The 23,779-nt window shown below is 37.0% G+C and overlaps 2 protein-coding genes across 2 annotated transcripts; one reads left to right on the top strand and one right to left on the bottom strand.

Annotated features, from left to right (window-relative positions):
- Positions 1-7,094: 7,094 nt before the first annotated feature.
- Positions 7,095-14,516, top strand: LOC106103066 (early growth response protein 2). The gene is made up of 2 exons (XM_013282728.1): positions 7,095-7,392; positions 10,953-14,516. Exons 1-2 carry the CDS (start codon positions 7,188-7,190, stop codon positions 11,909-11,911), a joined length of 1,164 nt encoding a protein of 387 aa, XP_013138182.1. The 5' UTR covers positions 7,095-7,187; the 3' UTR covers positions 11,912-14,516.
- Positions 14,517-17,170: 2,654 nt separating this feature from the next.
- On the bottom strand, positions 17,171-23,696 carry LOC106103047 (protein TAPT1 homolog). The gene is made up of 10 exons (XM_013282692.1): positions 23,455-23,696; positions 23,100-23,367; positions 22,551-22,864; positions 22,289-22,386; positions 21,723-21,961; positions 21,161-21,349; positions 20,472-20,621; positions 20,118-20,229; positions 19,635-19,778; positions 17,171-18,939 (listed from the first exon to the last, which is right to left on the bottom strand). The coding sequence occupies exons 1-10, from the start codon at positions 23,558-23,560 to the stop codon at positions 18,739-18,741; spliced, it is 1,821 nt and encodes a 606-aa protein (XP_013138146.1). The 5' UTR covers positions 23,561-23,696; the 3' UTR covers positions 17,171-18,738.
- Between the last annotated feature and the right edge of the window lie 83 nt (positions 23,697-23,779).

Below are 23,779 nucleotides of genomic sequence, written 5' to 3'. Positions count from 1 at the left end.
TGTGATGTTTAAGACATAATGGCACGTTATCTTGTATGTAGCACAGGCGACGTGTGCCACACTAGTGCTTACTTTTCTGCGAGCAGAGACTTGATTGCGAGCGTAATCCGCCGTAAATAAGAGGCGCGTGCGCGTGCCCTTCGCTGATTGCATTACTGCACTACCCGCACTACGATGGCCATAGAGTCGCTATATTTTTTTAAAGTAAATACAATCAACAACAATAACACTTCTGATTAGCTGATACAACTATATTGGACATATACCTACATATTGGAAAAGAAGAAAATTTATTGATTGAGTTAAATTGCATAACTTATTTGGTTGTCATTTTATTGTCAAATCTTACATACCAATTGTTTACTTTCATAAGGGAGGTCCACAAAGAGTATAAAGATAATTTGGTATGTTTGTATATTGCATTATGCACAAACATTTTTTATTTGAAAGTTCAATGCAATATTGTGTTTGTGTATTATATAAGTGTAGAAATATAAAATAGTCGAGTCAATGGTTTCATTCGCTGATTTCAAATGCAAGTGTCGCAGGCGCGTGTCAAATCGCGGCGCGCCCACGCCACTCGGTCCGTATTGCCCGCGCCTGCGCCTGCGACTGCGCCTGCGCATCCTATTCCCCATGCTTCTATTATCTTCCGGATATTCCCATCGCAGTATTGTAAAATTATACGTATATGGAGTTGTTTTGTAAATGCATTAACGACATGACTAACGCACAACTAAAGCTTTATTAAATACAATTTTAATAACTTTATCTACATATCATAATGGAAAAATGACATTTTTTTGTTATATCCACGTACAATAATTTATCAAGCAATTTCTGTTATACGTTTTTTCCTATCAATAACTTTGTCTTATTTTGTATGCACGCTGTAATGGTTTGTTTTAAACACGAAACATTGTCCTTTAATCCAAATAAAATTTGGTCACCCATCGGTGTTGGTTGCATCGATAATAATTTTGTTTTGCTTCTTTGTGTTCGCCTATTTGTATCATCGTTTAATTTAGTTTAGAAACCACATGTTCAAGTACGACAGTGACACTCGCATTCTTAAGACTGTAGTACACAGCCAAAGCAAGTCGCAAACGCAAAACGTAATGCTTGTAACACAAACAGAAAATACAACGCAGTATTTGCCCTCAGTTCACTTTCGCGATTATCTGCCTTATAATTCGGCGAAACTGATCAAACCAAAAATAACAACTCCTTTAAATTAATAAATCCCTATTATTTTGCGAATCAGCTTGATCTTTTCCGTCCGCATTATCTCTTCTTACCTCTTTTCTACACGAAACGTTATTCAAGTAAGCGATGTGCCTTTGACATTTGAGTTGTGCTGTGCATGTGTGCGACCGCTAAGTGTAAACAGTCCGCGGTGGTGTGTGCGCCATTCATGAAATTTCCCACCGGTTCACGGAACCGAAGCTGTGGTGTGAGGTGCTGAGGTGGTGGAGGCAGAGATAGGCGAGGGGGATGGGGCGACTCCCCATTTATGAATGAGGCCGTACGTCATCAACATCGATCCGCGCCGGTTGCGGCCGTGGCCGCGCGCAAGGCCGGCTCACTAAGAGCCACAGGTGTCGGTTGACGCAAGCCGCTCAGGACTTTTCCGCAAAACTAATTTTTGTCACTTGTGCAATGTCGTCATAGCAATTGATAATCGACCACAAATACGTTCATACTTTCGCGTTATCTTTATAAGCTCCAGCGATAAAAGTGCGCTTGTCTTTATTGACGCAACCGCTAGCGCAGCTGACGATTTGTTGACTCGATCTGTACGCAAAACATTCGCTTCTAACCTTTTCAGAACAACGTTCCGCAGCACCTTTATGTATTTTTTACAATGTTTCCCAAAATTAGCTTTCGATCTAATACAAATCTTGCTTTTAATGTCATCTCGTAACAAAGTCTCAACATACCTCCTAATCCTCCTGGGTAAACATATGCTAGGTGAGTGCAGTATTTTGTTTGTATTTTAGTAGCAATATTATGGCGGTAAACCTGCACATATCTGCCAAAGAATTTGGACTGGGCTAGCATGGCTGACTAAGATCTAGTAACCCCTACCTATCTTAGGCTCTGAGCCACTCAGCGGCGATGAATGGCATGGCGTACACGGCGAGATTCGAACCCAGATCACAACTCTAGTGTTCAAACTGAATCTGTTACTCTATTCCAATTGCCGTGAGTTAGATGTTAGATGACATACTTATACTTATGTTTGGCTTTAAAGAATAGTAATTTGCCGACTTAAGTTAACAGGATTGTAATTTATATATTGTTGACAATAAGCAAGTCAGCTGAAATGTATTCGGAGGAGCGGCGTTTGTGCGTCATGAATACTTAGCAAGGGGTAGGGATGGGGACTTGTGGGGATGAAGATCACCGCGTCACGTCACGCCACTGGCCACCCCGTTTCACTCCCGCCCGCAATAAATTACGCTCGATTGCTGCCGTTAAGTTAAGCAGGGAGGTTGTTGTTTTAACACACACTAGGGTTTGTAATATTGAATGAAATAAATCGTCTGATTTGGAGATACTAACAAATTAGCATTATAACTTTTGCGATAATAAATAAAAATGTAGTTTGGAAAAGTAATACTAGGATAGATTTCCCTTTTCAGTTGTGCTGTTTATCGCCGTACCTTACTCCGCCGCGGGCAATCTTCTCAAAACTACGTAAGAATGGTTACGTAGCCGCTTCGATTACACAGATTCTAAATGTGGCAATATAAACATTTGCAAGCTTTTCCGAGCGCGACCCACGTCATGGGCTGATGTATGTGTTTCGAGATTAGTTTTCGAGTGTCCGTGTAATTATAAGCGTGACAGCGTGACGTGCCTCGGCCTGCGTCACGTCGCTTGTCCGATGAGCCGCGCTAATCACGTCACGTCATGCCATTTTAGCAGCAACTTATCGGTCATCTGGATTTTTGTTTTCAACTTTCACAATATCGACAAAATCGTAAATAGCAATGAAAGTAAACTCAGTATTTTAAACGACTTTAAAAAGAATATTATCAACTCGGTTATTTTTTTCTTAAACTTGGACAACCTATTTTATAAAAAAAAATCTATTTCGTTTATGAATTTCCACTGTCTTCATGTATAAATTGTTTAAATCCTGCAACATTTCCTTCGATTATAGTATCAAGTCAGAAGACACTCAGAATCTAAGGGATCTACACGAATAGTGCTACAAACTAGGCCTCTGTAGATTAATTACATTTCTAGGCCGCAGTTCTTACTGCGTCGTAAATCATGCGGCAATGAAATTTGGGTTATGATCCACGCGTCTCACCGTTAATGAATTTAGAGATGATATTTATTGAAATACATTCATCAAAGCTATATTTATCATTAGAGCATCGTCAACTCGGATTGCATTTGCAATGTGAGTATTATTAGCGTTGCTTTAGCCTCGCCACCTCGCCAAATGACCCACCGCTAGTTATTTTGATACCACTTTCTATGCGTTAAGACACAGTTACAATGTTTATTGTTTCAAAATTATACTAACTAACCGAGAGTTTCCAGTGATTAAACATCTCAAAAACATGTATTTATGAAAGGGTAGGAGTGATTTCAATAAAGAACTTAATGTATGGTGTATCTGAACCTAGATAACTTTTTCAAAGTTAGTTGAAATACATATATCTCGAAACTCTAACCAATCTAGCCGATCTACAGCTTAAATAACATCTTAGATACATTTAATATGCAAAATATTTTTGCAGTCTTCAAATCCGGATACCTTTTTCAATGATGAAAAACATGTTTACACGACTTATGTAGCTTATTGGTAATTACTTGATGTAACGGTAAATTACATTGAAATTAGTACTCAATTGCCTATGTCAGATATTTAGCAGTGTTTTGTTTATAAACATAGCCATCGTTGATGTCACTGAAATAATCTCTTGTGAATTCTTGACAGTTTCAATTGCTGACAAGATCAAGTTACGATATGAAACCTATTATAACAGTAATAACGTCAGTGGATAATAGTAACAGTAAATTCAGTTACGATGCGTGCGAAAGTCCCAGTCTGTGACATCCACACACCAATAAGTGTCTCTCGGCCGTGGGAAGCCGCCCGTACGCCGGCGACGCTACTCGTGGTAAATAGTAAACACTCCGAACATGTAGGTTGTACTTCTTCCACTCCATTACCACCAATATGATGTCATGACATTTTTGACACACCGTGTACGAGATACCCTCGATTATCATATTGTCGACTTTGCTTACCTATACATTATTGAAATTGAAGAAGGTAACTTAACTTTGTTTTTTTTTTTAGTTTCTGTAGAAAAGAAATGTTTCTAAATTATTTTCATAGCATACATAATTTTGCGCTTTAACCCCTATGCTAGAAGCTACTCACATAACCTAATCTATTTCGAATATTTACGCAATTTAAATCATCAAATAACTTGTACAAGTCGATAATATTAATGATTCCTCAAGAAACTTAGCAAATGACGTTCAAGATATCGTATAAAAATGTAGACGAGATTAAACACTCGCGCGTTACAAATAGACAACGCGCATTGAGGTAACGGTCGGAAATAGAACCCCGCCTCCGGACTCCGAACCAAAAGTAGTCAAGTTAATTTTAGAGCGATCCCAGCTGGGACGTTTCGGTAGTGTGATTCACCTGCTGAAGAGTCGATTGTTCGCGTTGCACGTCAATCGGCCGCGTGGTGTTTACGCGCTCGTCAGCTGACGGCCGGGAATAGCCCTGACGCCGCGGCCGAGCAATGCGCCGCGTGCGCCCGCGCCGCCGCCCGCGCCCGCGCACACGCAAATAGCGCGCTATAATTAGATGTCGGTGAAATCGTGGGTTTGTTATTTTTCTTTATCGTGTCCGTTATGCGATAATTGGGTTAGCGGCTGCCGGCTGCATGTGGGCCTGGGCGCCGGCGCCGGCGTCGGCGTGTCTCGTGCAGCGAGAGTCCTGGCGCCTGCGGTCGTCCTTCCTCATCGCACTTTGCTAACACTTTTGTCATGACGCAGTCTATTTCAATAGTTCGTTATCTGCCAAACTATTTTTGTATGCGTCACGTACGCCGCATAAACGGATTCTACTTTAGTCTTTAGTGTTATAATTAAAAGTCATGACAAACTATGAGGAGATGGAGTCATTCCGAAGTCAATTTATTTTTGGTTTAATGATGAAATGCGAATTTGCGACATCTTGGAAGAAAATTAAATTACCATATGATTTAAATCTTATCTATACTAATATAATAAAGCGTAAACACACAGTTCTTTGTTGCCTAAGATGTCAGCAATCACAGCATATTTTTTAACAATTCTTTTTTAATAAAAAGCCCTGAACTTAGGTCACGCTTTAGGCTATATATTTTCACGTCATTAAACTTAGGGGTAAATATTTTGGATAAAAACCCTAATGTGGGAAAGAGACCATAAGTTGTTCCCAACACCAAGGAAGCAAGGTTTTCATGGTCTGACATCATGTCATGTCATTTTGACATTTGCAATTGATAATTTGACAAATGTAAACATTAAAATGAAATATTTATAATTCTATGCGGATGAAGTCGCATGGGAACAGCTAGTTTAAGTATATTCAATGTTTTAACATTGATTGATATTTATATCAAAATAATCTTTTGATAGATATTGAAGAAAAAACCGGTTTACATGTACATAAAACAGTAAGTGGTTTTAAAGTTTCTATAGGAATATAATTTAGTCGCTTACAATTTAGCGATCAAAGTGGAGCGAGGCGGCTCCGTTTACCTAATTAAGGATATTTGTATCCACTGGACAAGGTTATTTACTTCATGTAGACAATGATAAAATATTAATATTACCTGTATTTAAATTCAATAAATTCATTTTACTCTCGTAATATAAAAAAAGCCTTTCAAACTTGATATTCTGTTAGACCTTTTTTTGCAGAACTGTTTTCGTAACTTTGATTTAACTTCTTAGGTAAAAATTTTCTTCTATAGCAGTAGAGTCTGGCCACTGATGAGGTTTTAGTGGATTCATAACCCTGTGTTCCCTCAGAAGGCAGGGTATACTCGTATTTACAGATTCAAAGATTAATATTTGACTTATTTGAATTTTTTTATTTTAAATCTTCAACTTAATAAAAAGTATCTGTAAGTACATTATGAGTTTGTCTATCGTTTTCAATATATTTTTGTTTTTCATACTTATTTGCGTCATATCAATCAGAAAAGAAACAAACTGTCTTACTGGAAGTGTTCATATTTAAATTATAGGTGCTTACTAAAATAGAGAAGGAAAAGCACAAAGAAGAGTTGTAGTTGATTACACATCGTGTCAATTTTTTTTGTACCTGTCACCTATCTGATTGGATTATATTAGTTTGTTATTATCGCAAAATAGTCATCGTGAACGACGGATTTTAAATATAACAAACGATATCATATTATTATTAGATATTACCGTCCTGGGTCACATATGGTTTGGTAGTTTTGGTGTGTTCAGCTAACCAATGAAATTCGTTTTTTACTTATGGAACGATTAGGCAATAAAAACAAATACAATTTATTGTTTTCTAGATAATGTGTAGCAGATCCTCTGACCAACTGGTGTAGGTTGTTATTTCGTGCACAATTTTTATTTTCATAATTTTGGTAGAAATAAACTTACGATAAAAACATTCAGTAAAGTAAATATGAAAGCACAAAAACGAAAAGAGACTGCCGCGCCACCGTAGCAACTAGCGAACTAATCAATGACTTCAATATAACATTCAAACTGTAAAGGCGTTCAAAACAAACAAACAGAAACGCCGGTCGTCACAGAGCAGTGTGAAGCGAAGCAAGCCCGAGCGCTTGGCGCGGAGGCTCGCGGCGAGACGGGCGTGCGGCGGCGGCGGCGAGCGGCCCCCGAGGGGGGCGAGGGTGGCGGGTGGCTCAGGGCGGCGGGGGCGGTGGGCGGACCGGGCGGTGACGTCACGCGGGGGGGCAACCGCCGTGCGATTGGCCGGCCTGCGCGCGCCGCTACCGAATATGGGACCGAGTCTTCATTGATAAAACGGGCGCGCGGCACGCGCGGCGCCAGTCCTCGTCGCGCCGGCCGCACGTTCGGCTGTTTTCACACTGGCGCTGTTCGTGATACCGCTTGGCCCGTGGGCCGAGGAGCAGGTGGTGCCGGACGGCATGGGCACGGACGCGGAGCCGCCGGCCGGGCCGCACCTGCTGTCGCTGGCCGACATGGGCGCCCTCGGCTTCGACTGCGCGCTCAAGCCAGCGCCCGCGCTGCCCGGCGGCATCGGCGGCGCGCCCGCAGACCTCAACACGCCCGTCTCCACCTCCGACCTGCCGGCCTTCTTCCCTAACCTGCTGGAGCCGCCCCCCATATCAGGTGCGCCGCTCGGCTATTGTTGATGAGCCGCTGCAGTGACAACGTGCAGTGTATCACCCGACGGTGCGTCGTCGTCGTCCGGCTCGCGCCCGCGCGCTTTCCAGTGTTCTTTCAGTGATTGCCATTGTCATTCATGTTCAGTTTACTAGTGACGTAATGAAATCGAGGATTCGGTAAATATATCTATGCATTTCATTCAAATGTTATCATTCTACTACGACGACTACTACTAGAGAGTTAATGCTGGCTGATGAAACTATTTTTAATTCATTTTAAAGCCTTATAACAATTATGAACTTATAAAAAGAAATGACGGTCTAATTTAAAAGTAAATTTATAAGATTGCATTATTATTACAGTGCATTAAGTAACATCTTCTTGCTTCTTCTTGGTAGCGTAAAAATAACTTCTTATGTAAAGAAATAAATAAAGTGGTATGTTTCATGATTTCCTATTTTACAAAATTAGGTATTTATCAAATCACAATAACAAAATTAAATATAAATAAACATACTTACCTATCTTATTACATTTGAACGGCAAAATTATGTTCCTGTCATTATAAAGACATAGAAACGTTAAATTTCATAAGTAGTGGCCCATAGGCTGTTGTAATTTAGGCAGAGAAGCGATGTAGTATAATTTGGACAGTTATGTTATGTGAGAAAAAGTGTTTTACCGGAAGAACTTTATAATACATGGCTTTACCATAAAAACATAGATAGTGTTTAAAATACATTTTAGGTGAAACATACGTCAACTCTTTGAACTTGATACCGGGATTCTAGCGCCCGGCGAAATATTTTAACGAATCATGATTTTGAGACATTAAGCGTACGCTTGCGAAATGCCATTTTACATACATATTTATGGTAGCAATCAGTCCGAGTCAAACAATAACACGATACATTAAAATAAAATAAAATATAGGATAAAATATTAGTAAACAACACTTGCATCTTGTAGTTGTAGATATTTGATTTCTACTAACATCAAATAACAACAAAAATAAACAACTGATTTTTTAAAATAAAGGTACGTTTTTATAATTCCTTAGCTTTTCATACGACTAATTAACTTCTTGCAACTTAAATTAATTAAATGCATTAAGTAAACATGGCATTAAGATTTATTGTTTGAAACTCTAAGCTAAATAAAGAAATAATAATCTTCCCGTTTGTCACTGAGGTCGTTGATCTCATTCTCAAAAGCGCGAAAACTGCAAACTACAGTGAAATTGGATTCGCCTGTATGGTTGGACAGTAGTGCTCAAAACAGCGCTGGCATACAAGTAGTATAGTGTAAACGCTATTTGGCGACAGTAAACCATAACAAACCATCCCAGGCCAGCTCCAATGTCATACTAACATGGTATTAACCAGAAATTATAATAAAAATGAACATCCGCCGTATAGATTTACAAGATTTTGCCCGCGTGAAATTTGAAAGTAATAATAAACAAATGAAAAAATATATCCTATGTTACACATAGAAAAATTAACTTTCTAACGGTGAAAGAATTTTTAAAATCGGCCCAGTAGTTTTTGAGTCTATTCATTACAAACAAACAAACAAAGTTTTCCTCTTTTATAATAGCTATTAGTATAGAAAAATGTAATGAAAACTGTTCACACTTATCTGTTAGTATTATAACCAAGTGGAAATGTTAGTACTTGAGTTGGCATACTCTTTTATATAAGTTAAACTTACTTTGTATCCATAAGTAAAGTACGTTTAACTCAAGTTAAAAATACAAATATCCGATTATGCCATAAAAATTATACAGACTCTTATTAACACACATTGTGATATCTATATCTATACTAATATAATAAAGCGTAAACACACGCTAGGATAGATGGCGTAGGATGTCAGCAATCAGCGCATATTTTTGAATAATTCTTTTTTTTAATAATAAGCCTTACATTACACTAACGACACGCTTTAGGCTATTTTTACATGCTATAAACTTAGGAGATAAATAAATTGTAAAAAACCTTTATGTGGGATAGGGACCATAAACTACAATCTGCCAACATCAAGAAAGGCAGTTTGCCAAAATTTGTCATTTTGACATTTGCAATTAATAATTTGACAAATGTAAACAATAAAATTACTTTTTTATAATTCCATGCGGAAGCCAGACGGGAATAGCAATTCTTTTTTTAAAGGGAATGTTAAAGATGATATACACAACCAACTGCTAAGCCCATCATAATTTATTTATAACAAGCATTAATTGTATCGGTGATGGTCGGAGTGCATTGGTAACCGCGGCACCTCGTACTGATACCGGCTATCGGCTTCCGGACACACTTATCACCGTTTCCCGCACAACGCTCGGCACGCGAACGACTACAACAATTACTAAACACAGCTAAAAGTATACATAACTCTTTAAAATTAAAGAAGAAGGTTAAAGAATTATAAACCCGACATCGACTTGTCAAACTACATTTATTTTCTTGTTTTTATTGTTATAACAATAGCCAGTACCTTACTGAATAAACTCCTAAATGGAACACTAAAAATTTGAAATTACAAAGAATCTACCGAGAAATACAAAAACATGATACTCTCGTCATGTTCATTAACAACTCAGCCTTTTAAATACGGCTACGGAGGATGTTTCTAATTTTATTTAAAGTAAATTATTGCATAGCGCTGTTAAAAACAGTAAATACATAATTTAATATCGATGTACGAATACTAAAGTTATTTCATAATCTAAATAAGGCTTTATTTATAATAGAGACTTGCCTATTATTGATATATATATATATATATACCTTGAATAATGCAAGAGCCACGAGAGCGCATTTTTAATAATTTTTTTATATTCCTCATCTTGTTATACGTTTTCCGCATAGAGTCAGCCGATAATTAAACTCTCAGTCAGATTATGACATGCTACGTACAAATTAAAATGTAACAACAGGTTTGACAACAGGTTAGGCGACAGGCTAACGTTTTATATTCAGGGCATAAGAGCGATCGTGTACACATCACGTACTATAGCGCATTAATTTTGGTGGAGATGGTATCTGGCACCGCGACGCGAGCATTGAGCCTAATTAGCTCACGCCGGACGTTAGACGAACAATGACTAATGAGAGACAATGTACGGCGAAAGCATGTTCCACAACGAATCTTACGTCTTCATTTGCCCCTTTCTAATTAAGATTGATGAACGAATCAAAAATCTGCATCACTGTTGGGTACACCGAGCACTAGTTTGACATCTCTGTCATCACAAATCCGGGCAGCCCTTCAGCGCGTTACAGTCTGACGGAAAAAAATTCTACTAAATCGATAGAGACGTTTTCAACACAAATGCAATAAATATTTTACGATACAACGTTAAAACTTATAAGTTTTAATGATTTTACCTATCATAACTTTGAAAATGAATGTACCGACCTGTACAAGCTTTCAAATGGCAGAAATATTGTATACGATTATAAACGGTGTCGATACCAACTATAATATGCGTGTTAAATTTCCGGTCATAATCGTACGCTAGCTGGCACGTAGTAATGTGGGATTTTCGCTTGTTGCAGGGTCTCTAGCTGGCGACGAACTGTCGCTGGGGTGTTCCCCGCGGCGCCACAAGCACGAGGCATCGTTATCCCCGGGCGCGCGCGCTGAGGACGCCAGTAACGCATCTAGTGCTAGCGCCAGCGCCTCACTGTACGGCCCCCCGACCGCCAAGCGTGCGCCCTCGCCGCCGCTGCAATGGCTGCTGCCACCCGGCCCCGGACCCGGCCTCGACAAGTACTTCCAGCACGAGTACGAGGAGCGCGTCGACCTGATGCCGCCGGAGTGCCAGCCACCGTACTGCCCGCCCCAGCCCTGTGCGCCGCAGCACTGCGAATACCGTCCGCCGCCCCCGCATCACGCCCAGCACCCGCCGCATCAGCCACACGCGTCTCACCAGCCGCACCCGCCGCACCCGGTTCAGCAGCACTGGGAGGCGCAGGAGTACTCCGCGCCGCCGCAACCCGCGCCCGGCCCATCCGGCGTGCCCAAACGCGAGCCCTACCCAAGTCCTGCGGGCGACCGGCCAGTGCAGCTCGCCGAATACAACCCTTCCACGAGCAAGGGCCACGAGATCCTCTCTCAGGTGTACCAGCAGAGCGCGCAGCCTCTGCGGCTCGTCGCCGTCAAACCGCGCAAGTACCCTAACAGGCCGAGTAAGACGCCCGTGCACGAGCGCCCATACGCCTGCCCTGTAGACGGCTGCGACCGCCGCTTTTCGCGTTCCGACGAGCTCACGCGCCATATACGCATCCATACGGGCCAGAAGCCTTTCCAATGTCGCATCTGCATGCGCTCCTTCAGCCGCTCCGACCACCTCACGACGCACGTGCGGACGCACACCGGTGAGAAGCCGTTCGCGTGCGACGTTTGCGGTCGTAAGTTTGCACGGTCCGATGAGAAGAAACGGCACGCTAAGGTGCACCTCAAGCAGCGGCTGAAGCGCGAGCGCGGCTCAGCGCCGCCGCACGAGCCTCTTTAGCGCACGCGCCGCTCCGCGCCCCGCGCTCCGCCGACACATTCCACTCGCGCCGCGCCATCTCCCAGCGGCAACGGCACACGTTGAAGTTATCAAATAATTTCATCGCTTAGGTGTAAGCACGGTCTTAAATGAAGCTTTATTAAGTCTACATTTGTAAATTCACTGAAATTTATATGTAGGTATATAACTTTTATACACATTTGTTATTAATATGTTGGATGTGGTCGATCCGAAGTATTCGTTTGACATCAGATTTTATCGATCTGGACCGGGAACAAGTGTAGACTGGAAGCGGTGCGGCCTAAAACTATGTTGTGATTAAACGCATCGGAAGTATTGTATAGGATGGTCGCCACGGATCCTCTGCGCAGCATCCTCACATATCTAGATTGAGCGGCGCGCGCCTGACGTAGTACGAAACGTGTTTTATAAACTAATTTGTTTAAATTCGAAGTGAGTGTGACATGAACTGAGCCTTCACATGAATAGTAGAAATGTGAAGGGCAAGTCGTCCGGGTTGGTAAACTTCAGCCGCGAGTCGACACCCGGTCGGCAAGCTTTGTTTAACTTTGTTAACTATTTAAGTATTGTATTAAATATTTATTAATCTTATATACTTGACTAAACTAACGTGAAATTGTGCCATTCGTTTAACTTTATTCCGCGTGCCACGGCAGTTTGAATGATACTAAATGTAACACGACTGCTATGTAAGTGATAGGTGTAATGTTATACCTGGTGTAAATGTAACGCTACTTGTTTTATTTTATAATATTTCTAGTCGAAGATGTGAACGAGCGAATGTCGACTATTGTTTTTCTTCATATACTTTATTTTATTGTTTTATTTTTACATTTTATATTAATTTTCGACAGTCACTGTCAACCTTTATTCTTGCTCAATTGATTTGTTTTAACAAAATTTGCTCAAATCTCTCTTACACAAACATTATTGCACTAACGCCTGTTTTAGTATAAAGCCTTCTTCTCTATTTTCTTCGTTTCAACATATTAATTGTCTTGTTTCCTCCCAGTGGCATACAGTGCTTGTATCGTCGTGCGTTTAGACTAATCTAGCAAAAGTAATTAACATGTAGGTTTAAAATTATGATCTCTTAATCTTTATTAATAATTTGCAAGTATGGTCCTCGGAGAGATGGGCTTTTTATTTATAATACTCATAAGTTCGTGTACATGTAATTACTTGTAAGTATAATTTTGTATTCATATTACAGTTACTGTGATTAAGTTACGACTTTTCAAGTCACCGTCGCATGTTGCTCGGTGTGTACGTACATCGAACTGTTGTTACAGAATGTTCACGATCAAATCTTTCTAAGATTGTTTATTAGTACAAAATTAAGCACAAATAGCCTAACATGTAATGATGAAACGTTTAATATTTATAAAATCGTCTTCAATAAGTTAGGTGCATTATCAGTTGGAAATTTATATTTGTTATATATTTAATTATGCGTTGCATTGTTATGTAAATCGTTTAAACATATGTAATTTAAGAACAATCAAGCGTTCCACCAGAAAAAGTGTTGTCATTGTTTCAACACATATATATATACTGACAGGGTGGTATTTCGAATGGCGGTGGTCTTTATGAATTTAGAAATTCGACAATAATATTTCTGACCCTCGCGCCAAAATTCAAAATAGTAAAAGAAATCTGAAACTAAAGCGATATAAACTGACATGAATTTGGTTCTTTTCCGCCAAATGGTTTAGCAGAAAAACTCACTTGGCAAACATGCAGTTTTCGCTTTAGTTCCGTTCGCTTTCGCGACAAGCGTACAAGATAATGCCATTGATGTATAATCTATTAAAAATCAAACCGCTTTTTCTTAAATTGCAAGAGAAAATCACAAAACACTGTCCACGTGTGTATTAAGTTCGCTTTATAATTGACAAATATTACATATCGCCGTCTAAATTGTTTTTTAAAAACCATTATTGTACAACCACAGATCCAGTTAAATTATTATAAATTTTATAGATACATTTCACACCATCCACGATGCCAGAGCTCGTCAATTAGAATAAGCGCCAAACGATAAACACATGCGTACAACAAAATATTTGATAAAAACGTTATACGAAATATAATGTACGCATTTACAATGTTTTTACTATATTAAAGGAGACAAAGTCTCTGTTAGACAATGCTAGCGTAGATAGATATATATAATTATTGCATGATAGACAAACGAGTGACGATGGAAACTGAGAAGACTAAATTCTTGAACTATTTACGTAGTGTTGCATCTCGTTGTTGGTATACGGCAAGGCAACTGCGATGTTCACGTCGGTGCCGAGCCCTATTTGTGATCGGTCTGTGGCGGTGCTACGCATTATTACTGTTTACGTTCACGTTGATGTTCTAGTTCTTAGTCGATTTTCAAAGTGAAACAAAACTATTTCAAGGTGTTCACACTATAGTCAGTAACTACGATTTTCATTATGAGAGCTGTTTAAACGAGTGCGTATGTCGCAGTCGCCAGTGCTGCACTCTACTGGATGTTTGAAGAGGTGTTGTTGATGTTTTAAACATATTGTAATTAGTTTTTAATAGAATTTAAGTATATTGTTAAATCTCACTAATTTTTACTAAATACTATTTAATATATTTGTAAATACACTCTGACTAAATTTGAATTTAATGTGTATATAAGAGAAAAAGAAATTTTTATTTAATATGAAATCACCTAAGGTGCGAAAATACAAATTGTTGAAAACTGATACTATATTGTTTACCTTTATCCTGCTAACCTTGCCTGTGGTTCCTTTTATGTCGTTTAATTTTCCCGATAAATTATTATTATTAAATACTAGCTTTCGCCCGCGACTCCATCCGCGTGGTATTAAAAAAAAAAACAAAAATAAGCACCCTATGTGTTCTTCCATACTCTGCTCTACATCTATGCCAAATTTCATTCAGATCCGTTCAGCCGTTTAGGCTACAAACTCTAACAAACATCCATCTATCCATCCATCCATCTAAACTTTCGCATTTATAATATTAATAAGATTAGTAAGATAACAAACGTATTGAAATGATTGCGTTTAGATCAAGTAGTGACAACCACGGATTACACTGTCGAAATTAACAAACAAAAATATTAATTTGTCAGAAAAGAATGACACTGTTTTCTATAAGCCGTGTAACAGTGAGAAAAACAACGTTGACGGAACATTCCTATGCTTTTCAAATCAAAGTAAAGTTCATATCGAAATAACATGCTATGTTTCAACAAAAGGGCAACACGTTAAATAAGACGACTTTGTTTTTCTAATCTTGCATAACCAATAAGAAAATCAAAGAGCTAAGGCTAAATAAACGAAAACAAGTTCTTTGCGAGCAAATAGATATAAAAACATATATTTCTAGAGTAGGCATAGTTGACACTTGAATTCACTAACGCTATCTGTAAATAGTTACTCAAAGCCACATGACATTATTGTATTTATTTTGTAACTAGATGGAGCTTAATATCATTTCCTAGAATGTTTTATTAGATGTTACTACAAAACTTGACAACTGATATAGTACCTTTCAGAGAAAGTACCGGTGAGTCTATTTTCTTTACATTTTTTAAATAAATGTTTGCGAGTAATTTTTTTAAAGAAATAAAGATTTGCTAGCGACATCTGTATTTGATTTTGTATACTTTGCTCTTGGAAGAAATTATTTTGAGAAGACCGTACATAGATGGCACTTAATACATTTTTTTTTAATTTCCAATTACAAATCACCTTCGAGCAAATACTATGTCCCTCTGTTTCCAAAGCTGAGTAAATGATATGGATCTTCGGCACTGAATTAAAATTATTTTTAACTAGCTGTTGCCCGCGACTTCCTTCGCGTGGATTAGAAAACATACGAACTATATAAATAACAAAAGCTACATATCCCTCGGGAACCGGACATTTCTCGGGGATGAACCTTATCCCATGTATACTCTAGACTTTGTATTATATCTGCCTCAAATTTCAATAAGATATGTTGAACCGTTGCAGAATGATCGAGTAAACATTAAAAAACTAAATTAATGAATCCCACGGGAACCGTAACTATTCCCGGGATAAAAAGTAGCCTATGTGTTCTTCCAGACTATGCTCTAAACCAGTGCCAAATTTCAAAACATTTCTTTTACCATAGATACTGGAACATTACAAATAAAAGACAAACTAATATTCTGGCACTTTATTATTATAAATATTTTGTTTTTACAACTTCAAACATAAAAAAATTAGGAACATATAAAATCAAATTAGAACTGTAAGTATAAATAAGAAATAATTTAATTATTACCATGTATTGTCTTTTACAACAAATTATATTTTATAAACTATAAGTTCGGCCGAAACATTGTTACAAAAACATATTATTAACTCTTTTGTGTTGTTATAATTGTTACCTCTGTAAAACATGTGCGTTTTATATATATTTTGTTATTAGTTTTAAAAACCATATTCTTCCGTTAGTCAACAATTCATATGTTCGGTTTATATTATTCCAGTCCGAATGGCGCTCGCCCGGTGAAATACCACGACCACACAGAAGACAGGCGTGAAGTGGAAGCAATTCCACGTTTCATCTGATGAGTGTGGTGCCGAAGGCCCAACTTTAGTACTATTTCGTTCACATCCTATTTCTTATAAGAAAAGAATGGGAAGGGATCGTGGATTTGATGATGGAGGAGACGCATAGAACGAAAAAGTGTCCTGATTATGTGCGTACCCTCTTTCGTCAGGGTAGTGAACGCATACACTATTATGAATATCTATGGGCAGCGGTCGCTTCGCCATATAGTCAGATTTAGGTAGCTGCTTGCTCGTTTGCCACCTTATGATATAAAAAAGTCCAGCGTTGGATAACTGGAATGTAAATCCGCCCTAGACAACACAGTGCAATCCTGCGCTGGACTAGAATAATGTAAACCGGACATGAATCGTTCTAATGGTATCTATTTAAACAAGAATAACCAGTCTTTACATGTAAGGTGAATATTAACACCATGCTATGGAAAAATCGACCTGTATTATGTGAGACTATATCATCATATTGTATTTATTTTGATAAAACTAAACAATATTAAACCATGACCTATTTAATATGTAACATATGCTTCTGAAAGCAAATTGCGAATCTTATAGGCCGAAAGTTGAAACGATTCTTTAACATTTTTTAATTTAGATATAAGAATCGCTTTATTTTTTTATTCAGTTAAGCAGATAGAAGCAACTTTTATGTAACATTTTCAACATTAAAAAACACAAATTAAAAAATAAAAATATAACATAAATAGATAATACAAAATTTTATAGACCATTCCATCTTTAAACATATCACGTTTGTGTTTCGAGTGCAATGAACTTGATCACAGATATTGTCATCCCTCATATTCCCTTTGAAAAGAGAAAGACAGCGATATGTGACCACGGCATTCAAAACACAGTTGCTTTGTATTTAGTATTGTCAGTATACGACTAGATGAAATGAATCCTATGAGAGAGACAGAGATAGTAATATAACATCAGACACTCAAATCAATATTAACAACTAAAAAAAATATACGAAGATCAACAAATTTTAGTAGCCGGCATTTGAGTTGGCACGTCGCTAACGTGAGTATTGTTCTGTTTGACGTGCCAACATTACAGTCGGCTGCTTAACACACAAGTTAAATAACATTTCGTAAGGAACTAAAAAGAAATACATTTAAATTAAGTTGTTATCAATACAAGATGAATTTATGTAATAAAAGTCAAATTGCTTAAAAACAATCGATACAAAAGAATACTTCATGGGTCTAATAACCTAAGCAGTTTATTTTTTTAAATTGTCACTCAAGTGATAAAAGAAATGTGCTCATAATAGCGAATACATTTGTCTACCACTCATCGCAAAATCCACTGCTATAAACAAAAATATGTCATCTCTTTCACACCAACTATCATTCTAATTAAAAAACAGAGACAACCATGTTTTTGTACACTACATCCGCAGTAAATCACCGACCGTAGACAAATCTGTATCTTAAACTGTATTTAACTTGGAATGTATTTCTATTCTAAAATCAATGTGCATATGAGCATTTGTCAATAATTTTATTAAACAGTTCAAATAAACAACAAAGTATGACCAGATTTTGTAATTGTCCGTTTGACTCGCTTTGAATTTTGAATGGCCGTTTTGGTCACAAATGAAACCATTTATAGAGACCTGCACCAACTGCTTTTTTATTTTCCAGCTCAAAACAATAAAATAAATTACCCCTTATTCCAAAAAAACGTTAGCAAACTTATTAAAGTTATGTTATCAAATTTTTTAAATAATTTATATTGTCAATGTTTTACTATTAACTATTGATTATACAATTTCATTTGACTAAATCTCATAAATTGCACAAATTTACAGCATTTCCGACAATTATTACTAAAGCAAAGGCCGTCATGTATAATATTTAATATTTGTATGTTCACAAAATTTGAGGTTATATTATCAGATATCAACTTTTTACTTCTTTTCAAATTAAAATGCTAATTAAATTTAATATTGGCAATTCCATACAACACTACTACGGTCAGCATCAAATAAAAATCAAATTAAACACAAACCAGTCGTATATTACAATCAAATATTATGCCTGGTTTACACTTGGCCAGCAGTTGGACAGTGCACAATAACTGGACTGACTTTTAACACTATTACATTGTACCAGTTGATTGACGGTCCAGGTATTAAGTTGTAATGGCCAAGTGTGAATCAGACATTAGTTGTTTGAACATGCCTGTACAATATCCTGCGATGCGGTGTCAGTGTGGGGCGTGCGGGGCGTGTGGGGCGTGTGGGGCGTGTGGGGCGTGCGGGGCGTGCGGGGCGTCATCCGGCGTGGCGAGGTTAGGCTCGGAGTCAGCGCGGCGCTTGAGGCAGTCGGCGTCGGCGTCGCGCGGCCGCGGCGGCGCGGGCTCGCCCGACGCACACTTTATGTCCGGCGCGCTGCGGCTCACCTCCGCCTGAAATTACACAAACACATTTAACGGAAAACAACATCAATTTTTGCATATTTATAACTTGTATGTTAATAACCCAAAGACATTTATGAAATACTAGCTTCGCCCGCGACTCCGTCTGCGTGGATTTAATAAAAACAAAAGTGAGTAGCCTGTGTGTTCTTCCAGACTATTCTCTTCATCTATACCAAATTTCATCGAAATCCGTTCAGTGGTTTAGGCTACAAACTCTACAAACCTCTAACCATCCGTCCATCCGTCCATCCATCCATCCATCCATCCATCTAAACTTTCACATTTATAATATTAGTATGAAGTATGAAGTATGACATAGACTTGACATAGTGAACAACATTTTATTCACCGGTAACTTCTTAAAGGTACTCTGTTAGTTGTTAAGATTATTGTCACACTTAATATCTTATGTTGACATGTTACCATATTCCAAAATAAAATATAAACATTTAAGTATGATTTAGTGACATCTATTGGCAATTCATTTAAATAAAAATAATTTTTGACATATAATTTTGAGAATCTATTAATAGATAGCGTTAGTGAGGGTCTTGTGAAAAGTAACTCGGCCTCCTCTATACATTATTTGAATCTCTTTGAATTCGGGCCACCTATCTAGCGGTAATTCGAAGCCCGATATTCGACTATTTTATCTATATAAATATATTTTTGTAAAGTATTACCAGTTCCGTATCGAGGAAGTCTCCCGATTCCTGTTTGACTTGCGGGTTCATTGTGTCGTTCAAGTAACACACGCCGTTTAAATCTATGGCACTATTAGAGAATATGGCGGCCGCGCCCGCTGACGCGTACACCAGCGGCTCGCTCTGAAACAATTATAAGTACACAATCTGTATAAAAGCGTAAAAAAAGTTAGTAAATCATTGTCTATACTAATATGATAAAGCGTATACACACCTTAAGTAAAATTTCAACAATCATAATAGTTGTATATTTTCAAGCTATTTTTAGGGGATAAAACAAATTATCATAATGGAAATGACAAAAACTACAAGCCAATAGCAGCAAAGAAATAAGAGCCTCCGCTGTCTTTTGTGAATTCGAATTTGAAAATTTTACAGATGTATACAATAAAAAAGTTATAATTTCATGCAGATAAAGCCGCTAAGGACAGCTAGTCTTAATATATAAATATAGATACTAACAATGACTACGTCTTCTGGGATCTGGAACTTGAGCTGTACAGGTTTCTTTGCAAGTGGCACTTCACACTCCGGCTTACTAAACAATATTTCCTTTGTAACTTCTTTCGGTTCTCTAAAAAAGCATAATCCAGATAAACATAGAACAAATATATCTAGTTTATTAAACTATACCATACTAATATACCATGCAATGGATGGATATTTGTTAGAATTTGTAGCCTAAACAGCTAAGCGAATTTCATTGAAATTTGGCATAGATGAAAAGCATAGTCTGAAAGAACACGTAAGTTACTTGCATTTGTTTTTTCTATTCAGAACGGACGTAGTCGCGGGCGAAAGCTAGTTTGGAAATACCTTTTGGGTGTTGTGTGATGGCTGTCATTTTTATCCATCTGATGTTGTGAGATGAGCGCACACGCCTTGCCCAGTATGACTATGGATATCAAAACCCTCACCGTTATTAAGCACAAGTAAGCCAGAATTATTAGGAACATTGCTGCAAATCTGAAAATAAGAAAATAATAATAATTTCCACTGAAACACCAGTGAAGAAACAATTTGTCTTTGTTTTCTCTACCAATATTATAAAGAGGAAAGATTTGTTTTTTGTATGTATTGAAATAACTCAAAAACTACTGGGCTGATTTTAAAAATTCCTTAACCATTAAAAAGTTACATAATCAGTGAGTAACATATGCCGCGTTTTTTATTATTTTTTTAATTTCACGCGTGCGAAGTAGCGAGCAACAGCTAGCTTAAGATAATAATAAAGAATAACACTTTTAAATATAAAATTATTTAACCAGAAATATAAAAACTGTTGGCATATTGCTAAAAAAATAAAACTAATTTCTTTGCACAATAGATGCGTTATAAGGAAACACATTGATGCATTCTTAGACCAGGAATATTTTAGTTTCTTCTTCCTAAGCTCTAACGCCCTTTGCAGGCCTTGGCTTGGTTAAGTAATATTTTATCTTGATTAGGCTATAACAAGTTTAACATATATGAAATATTCATAGTGGTAAACTTATAATACCCACCCATCTACTTTGACAGCATGAACCAGAACTCTTGTAATGACAACTCCCAGTGGTAGAGGAATGAACCCCATCCTGCGAGCCACCAAATCTGAGTGGTCACTAAATGCATACTTCTGCCTTGTCTGTGCAACATCGTAAGCCAGGCTTACTGTATATTCTCTGTACACTCCATATGGAATTTCATTAAACCTGAAAAAAATGTCATCAAACAAATTAGTAAAATGAAATGAACTTATTATGAATTATTGAAATCATTTATTTATGACTAGCTGTCGCCCGGGACTCCGTCCTCGTGGAATAAAAAAAAAGTAAGTAGACTATGTGTTCTTCCAGACTATCCTCTACATTAATGCGAAATTTCATCAAAATCCGTTCAGCCGTTTTGGCTACAAACTCTAACGAACATCCATCCATCTAAACTTTCACATTTATAATATTAGTATGACCACTAATGATAATAGTGTCAGATTAATAATTGATAAAAAAAAGATTTAACAGTCATGCTTACAGATTTAGCAAAATTGATTAAATGATTAACTAGTTTAAATAAAGAAATACATACCTAGTGATAAATGCATGTTTAACCCAGTCAATTATAACTTCAAATGTCAGCACAAGAATGCAATCCGGAGCAAGTATCCAAAAACGATCTTCTCTCCATAAATACTCTTTCATAGTTTGCAGAACAACTATGAAGAGAAGGACAGAAAGATGCAGCCTCTCTCTTACATCACTGCATGATACTTGAAATAAGTTGTTCTTGTCAAATTTCTTAAAAACACTCCCTTTTAGCTCTACAAACTGTAATGCATTAAAAAGCACATTTTTAACAGTTGTAATGTATTTTTGAATATCTGGGGTTAACATTTTTATAATTGTTATTTTAAAAATCTAGTAATTTCCATCATAAATGATTTCATCTATACTAATATTATAAAGAGGAAAGATTTATATTTTTATCATTTTTGTATGTATTGTAAAAACTCTAAAACTACTGGGCTGATTTTAAGAAATCTTTTACTGTTAGAAAGGTATTTTATTCGTGAATAACATATCTTTTATTATTTTTTAATTTTACGGGGACAAAGTTACAAGTAATAGCTAGTATTTGATAATTCTCTTACTTACATTATTAGACATCATAATCATAAGAAGGCTTTTGTTGTTAGAGTTGAAAGCAACATTTAATGTGGTAGCTTGAAACAACACTAGCAGACTATGAAGGACTGTTCAATATTATTAAGAAAAATATAAAAAGAATAGAACATAAAATACATAGAATATATTTCCATCATTTTTTCTCAATTAAAATATATTATAATCACCTCAGACAAAAGATTACATTTTCTTGCAATCTCTGTTATATTAATTAACAGAATAAAAAGGATACACACATATGTCATTGCAAAAATGAAATGTGGGATAACTCCAAGGTGTTCTCTTCTCCGATCCCGAGGTTCAGTGGCCGTCCAGAACAAAGCATCAATTATATCCTGGCCAAATGCTGAGAACAAACGGTCCCCAACTTCCAACATATTGTAAAATATGTACAACTTCATAACACTCTGGCTTTTAACCAAATGGTACATCATATTTGTGTCAATATAACACATTAATATGCTACATATTAATAATATAAAACCTTTGAGCACATCACAAGTCTCAGCTGGCTTTAGTATACTTTCATGTTGATGTGAATTAAACCTGAAATATAAGCATAAATACATTTCAATTGCACTCTTCTTTATTTAGGAAGGAAGCTACAATCAGGACAACATTGTATTTATCTAACTATATATATCTTATTCCAAATCAGAAGCTCAATATTGCCAACAATGACATTTTAAATATCAAATCATCAATTATAATTTTAATGAATTCTCCTGTGGTTTATGAGCATGAGTGATTATTTGTAAATAATAAAAGTTACTATACTCACCGAAAACATCTTCTAAATAATCTATTAAAAAAAGACCAAAATGCCATTATAAAACGTAATGGTAAAAATGTGTACACAAACAGGAGCGAATCGGCGCATTGAAAAAAACCGTATGCCATGAACTTCTCTAATTCCTGGGGAATTTTGATGAAGGAGTACACTTTCTCCCTTCTTGCTGAGAACCTTTCCTCATCATGCTCCAAAAGATATCCTCGAGTCAATTCAACGTGCAAAAATGCGAATAATGACGATGACTTGTCAGGCACTTCTGGAAACATTATATTTGTATTAACTTTATAATGTACTGAGTTCATTATTATACTTCGTTAGGGGACCGTAGTAAATAAAAACAAACCTTTTTGTTTTGCAAACTTTGAATCTAAATCACCAGAACCATGAACATTTGTTTTAAATCGTAACCTTTTCGTTTGTTCTTGTAGCTCCTCATTTTTTACCACCATGTTTAATAATTAAAAGAACTAAAAATCATGACATATATTAAACGATTATGAAAGTTTAAGTCAGAATTTTATTAGTAAATATTCTATAAACTTAGATGAGCCGAGTCCAGTGTGTAAATATGATTGACAGCTGACAGCTGTCAATGTCAAAGGATTTTTTTTTAAATTGAAAACCTAAAAAAATGTAGTAATTAGGTGTTTGCACGACAAGTTTAAAAC

This window comes from Papilio polytes, unplaced genomic scaffold (genome assembly GCF_000836215.1).
Source record: "Papilio polytes unplaced genomic scaffold, Ppol_1.0 DF823879.1, whole genome shotgun sequence".
Taxonomy (NCBI): Eukaryota; Metazoa; Arthropoda; class Insecta; order Lepidoptera; family Papilionidae; genus Papilio; species Papilio polytes.
The sequence above is the reverse complement of the archived record's forward strand: the minus strand, read 5'-3'. Positions and strand labels throughout refer to the sequence as shown.

Coding starts and splice junctions, on each gene's coding strand:
- LOC106103047 (XM_013282692.1), bottom strand. CDS start 23,560: ATGGTGGTAAAAAATGAGGAGCTACAAGAACAAACGAAAAGGTTACGA. Junction 22,387..22,550: donor TTTTGCAATGACATATGTGT/GTATCCTTTTTA, acceptor AATATTGAACAG/TCCTTCATAGTCTGCTAGTG. Junction 20,230..20,471: donor CATCACACAACACCCAAAAG/GTATTTCCAAAC, acceptor ATGCTTTTTTAG/AGAACCGAAAGAAGTTACAA.
- LOC106103066 (XM_013282728.1), top strand. CDS start 7,188: ATGGGCACGGACGCGGAGCCGCCGGCCGGGCCGCACCTGCTGTCGCTG. Junction 7,393..10,952: donor GGAGCCGCCCCCCATATCAG/GTGCGCCGCTCG, acceptor CGCTTGTTGCAG/GGTCTCTAGCTGGCGACGAA.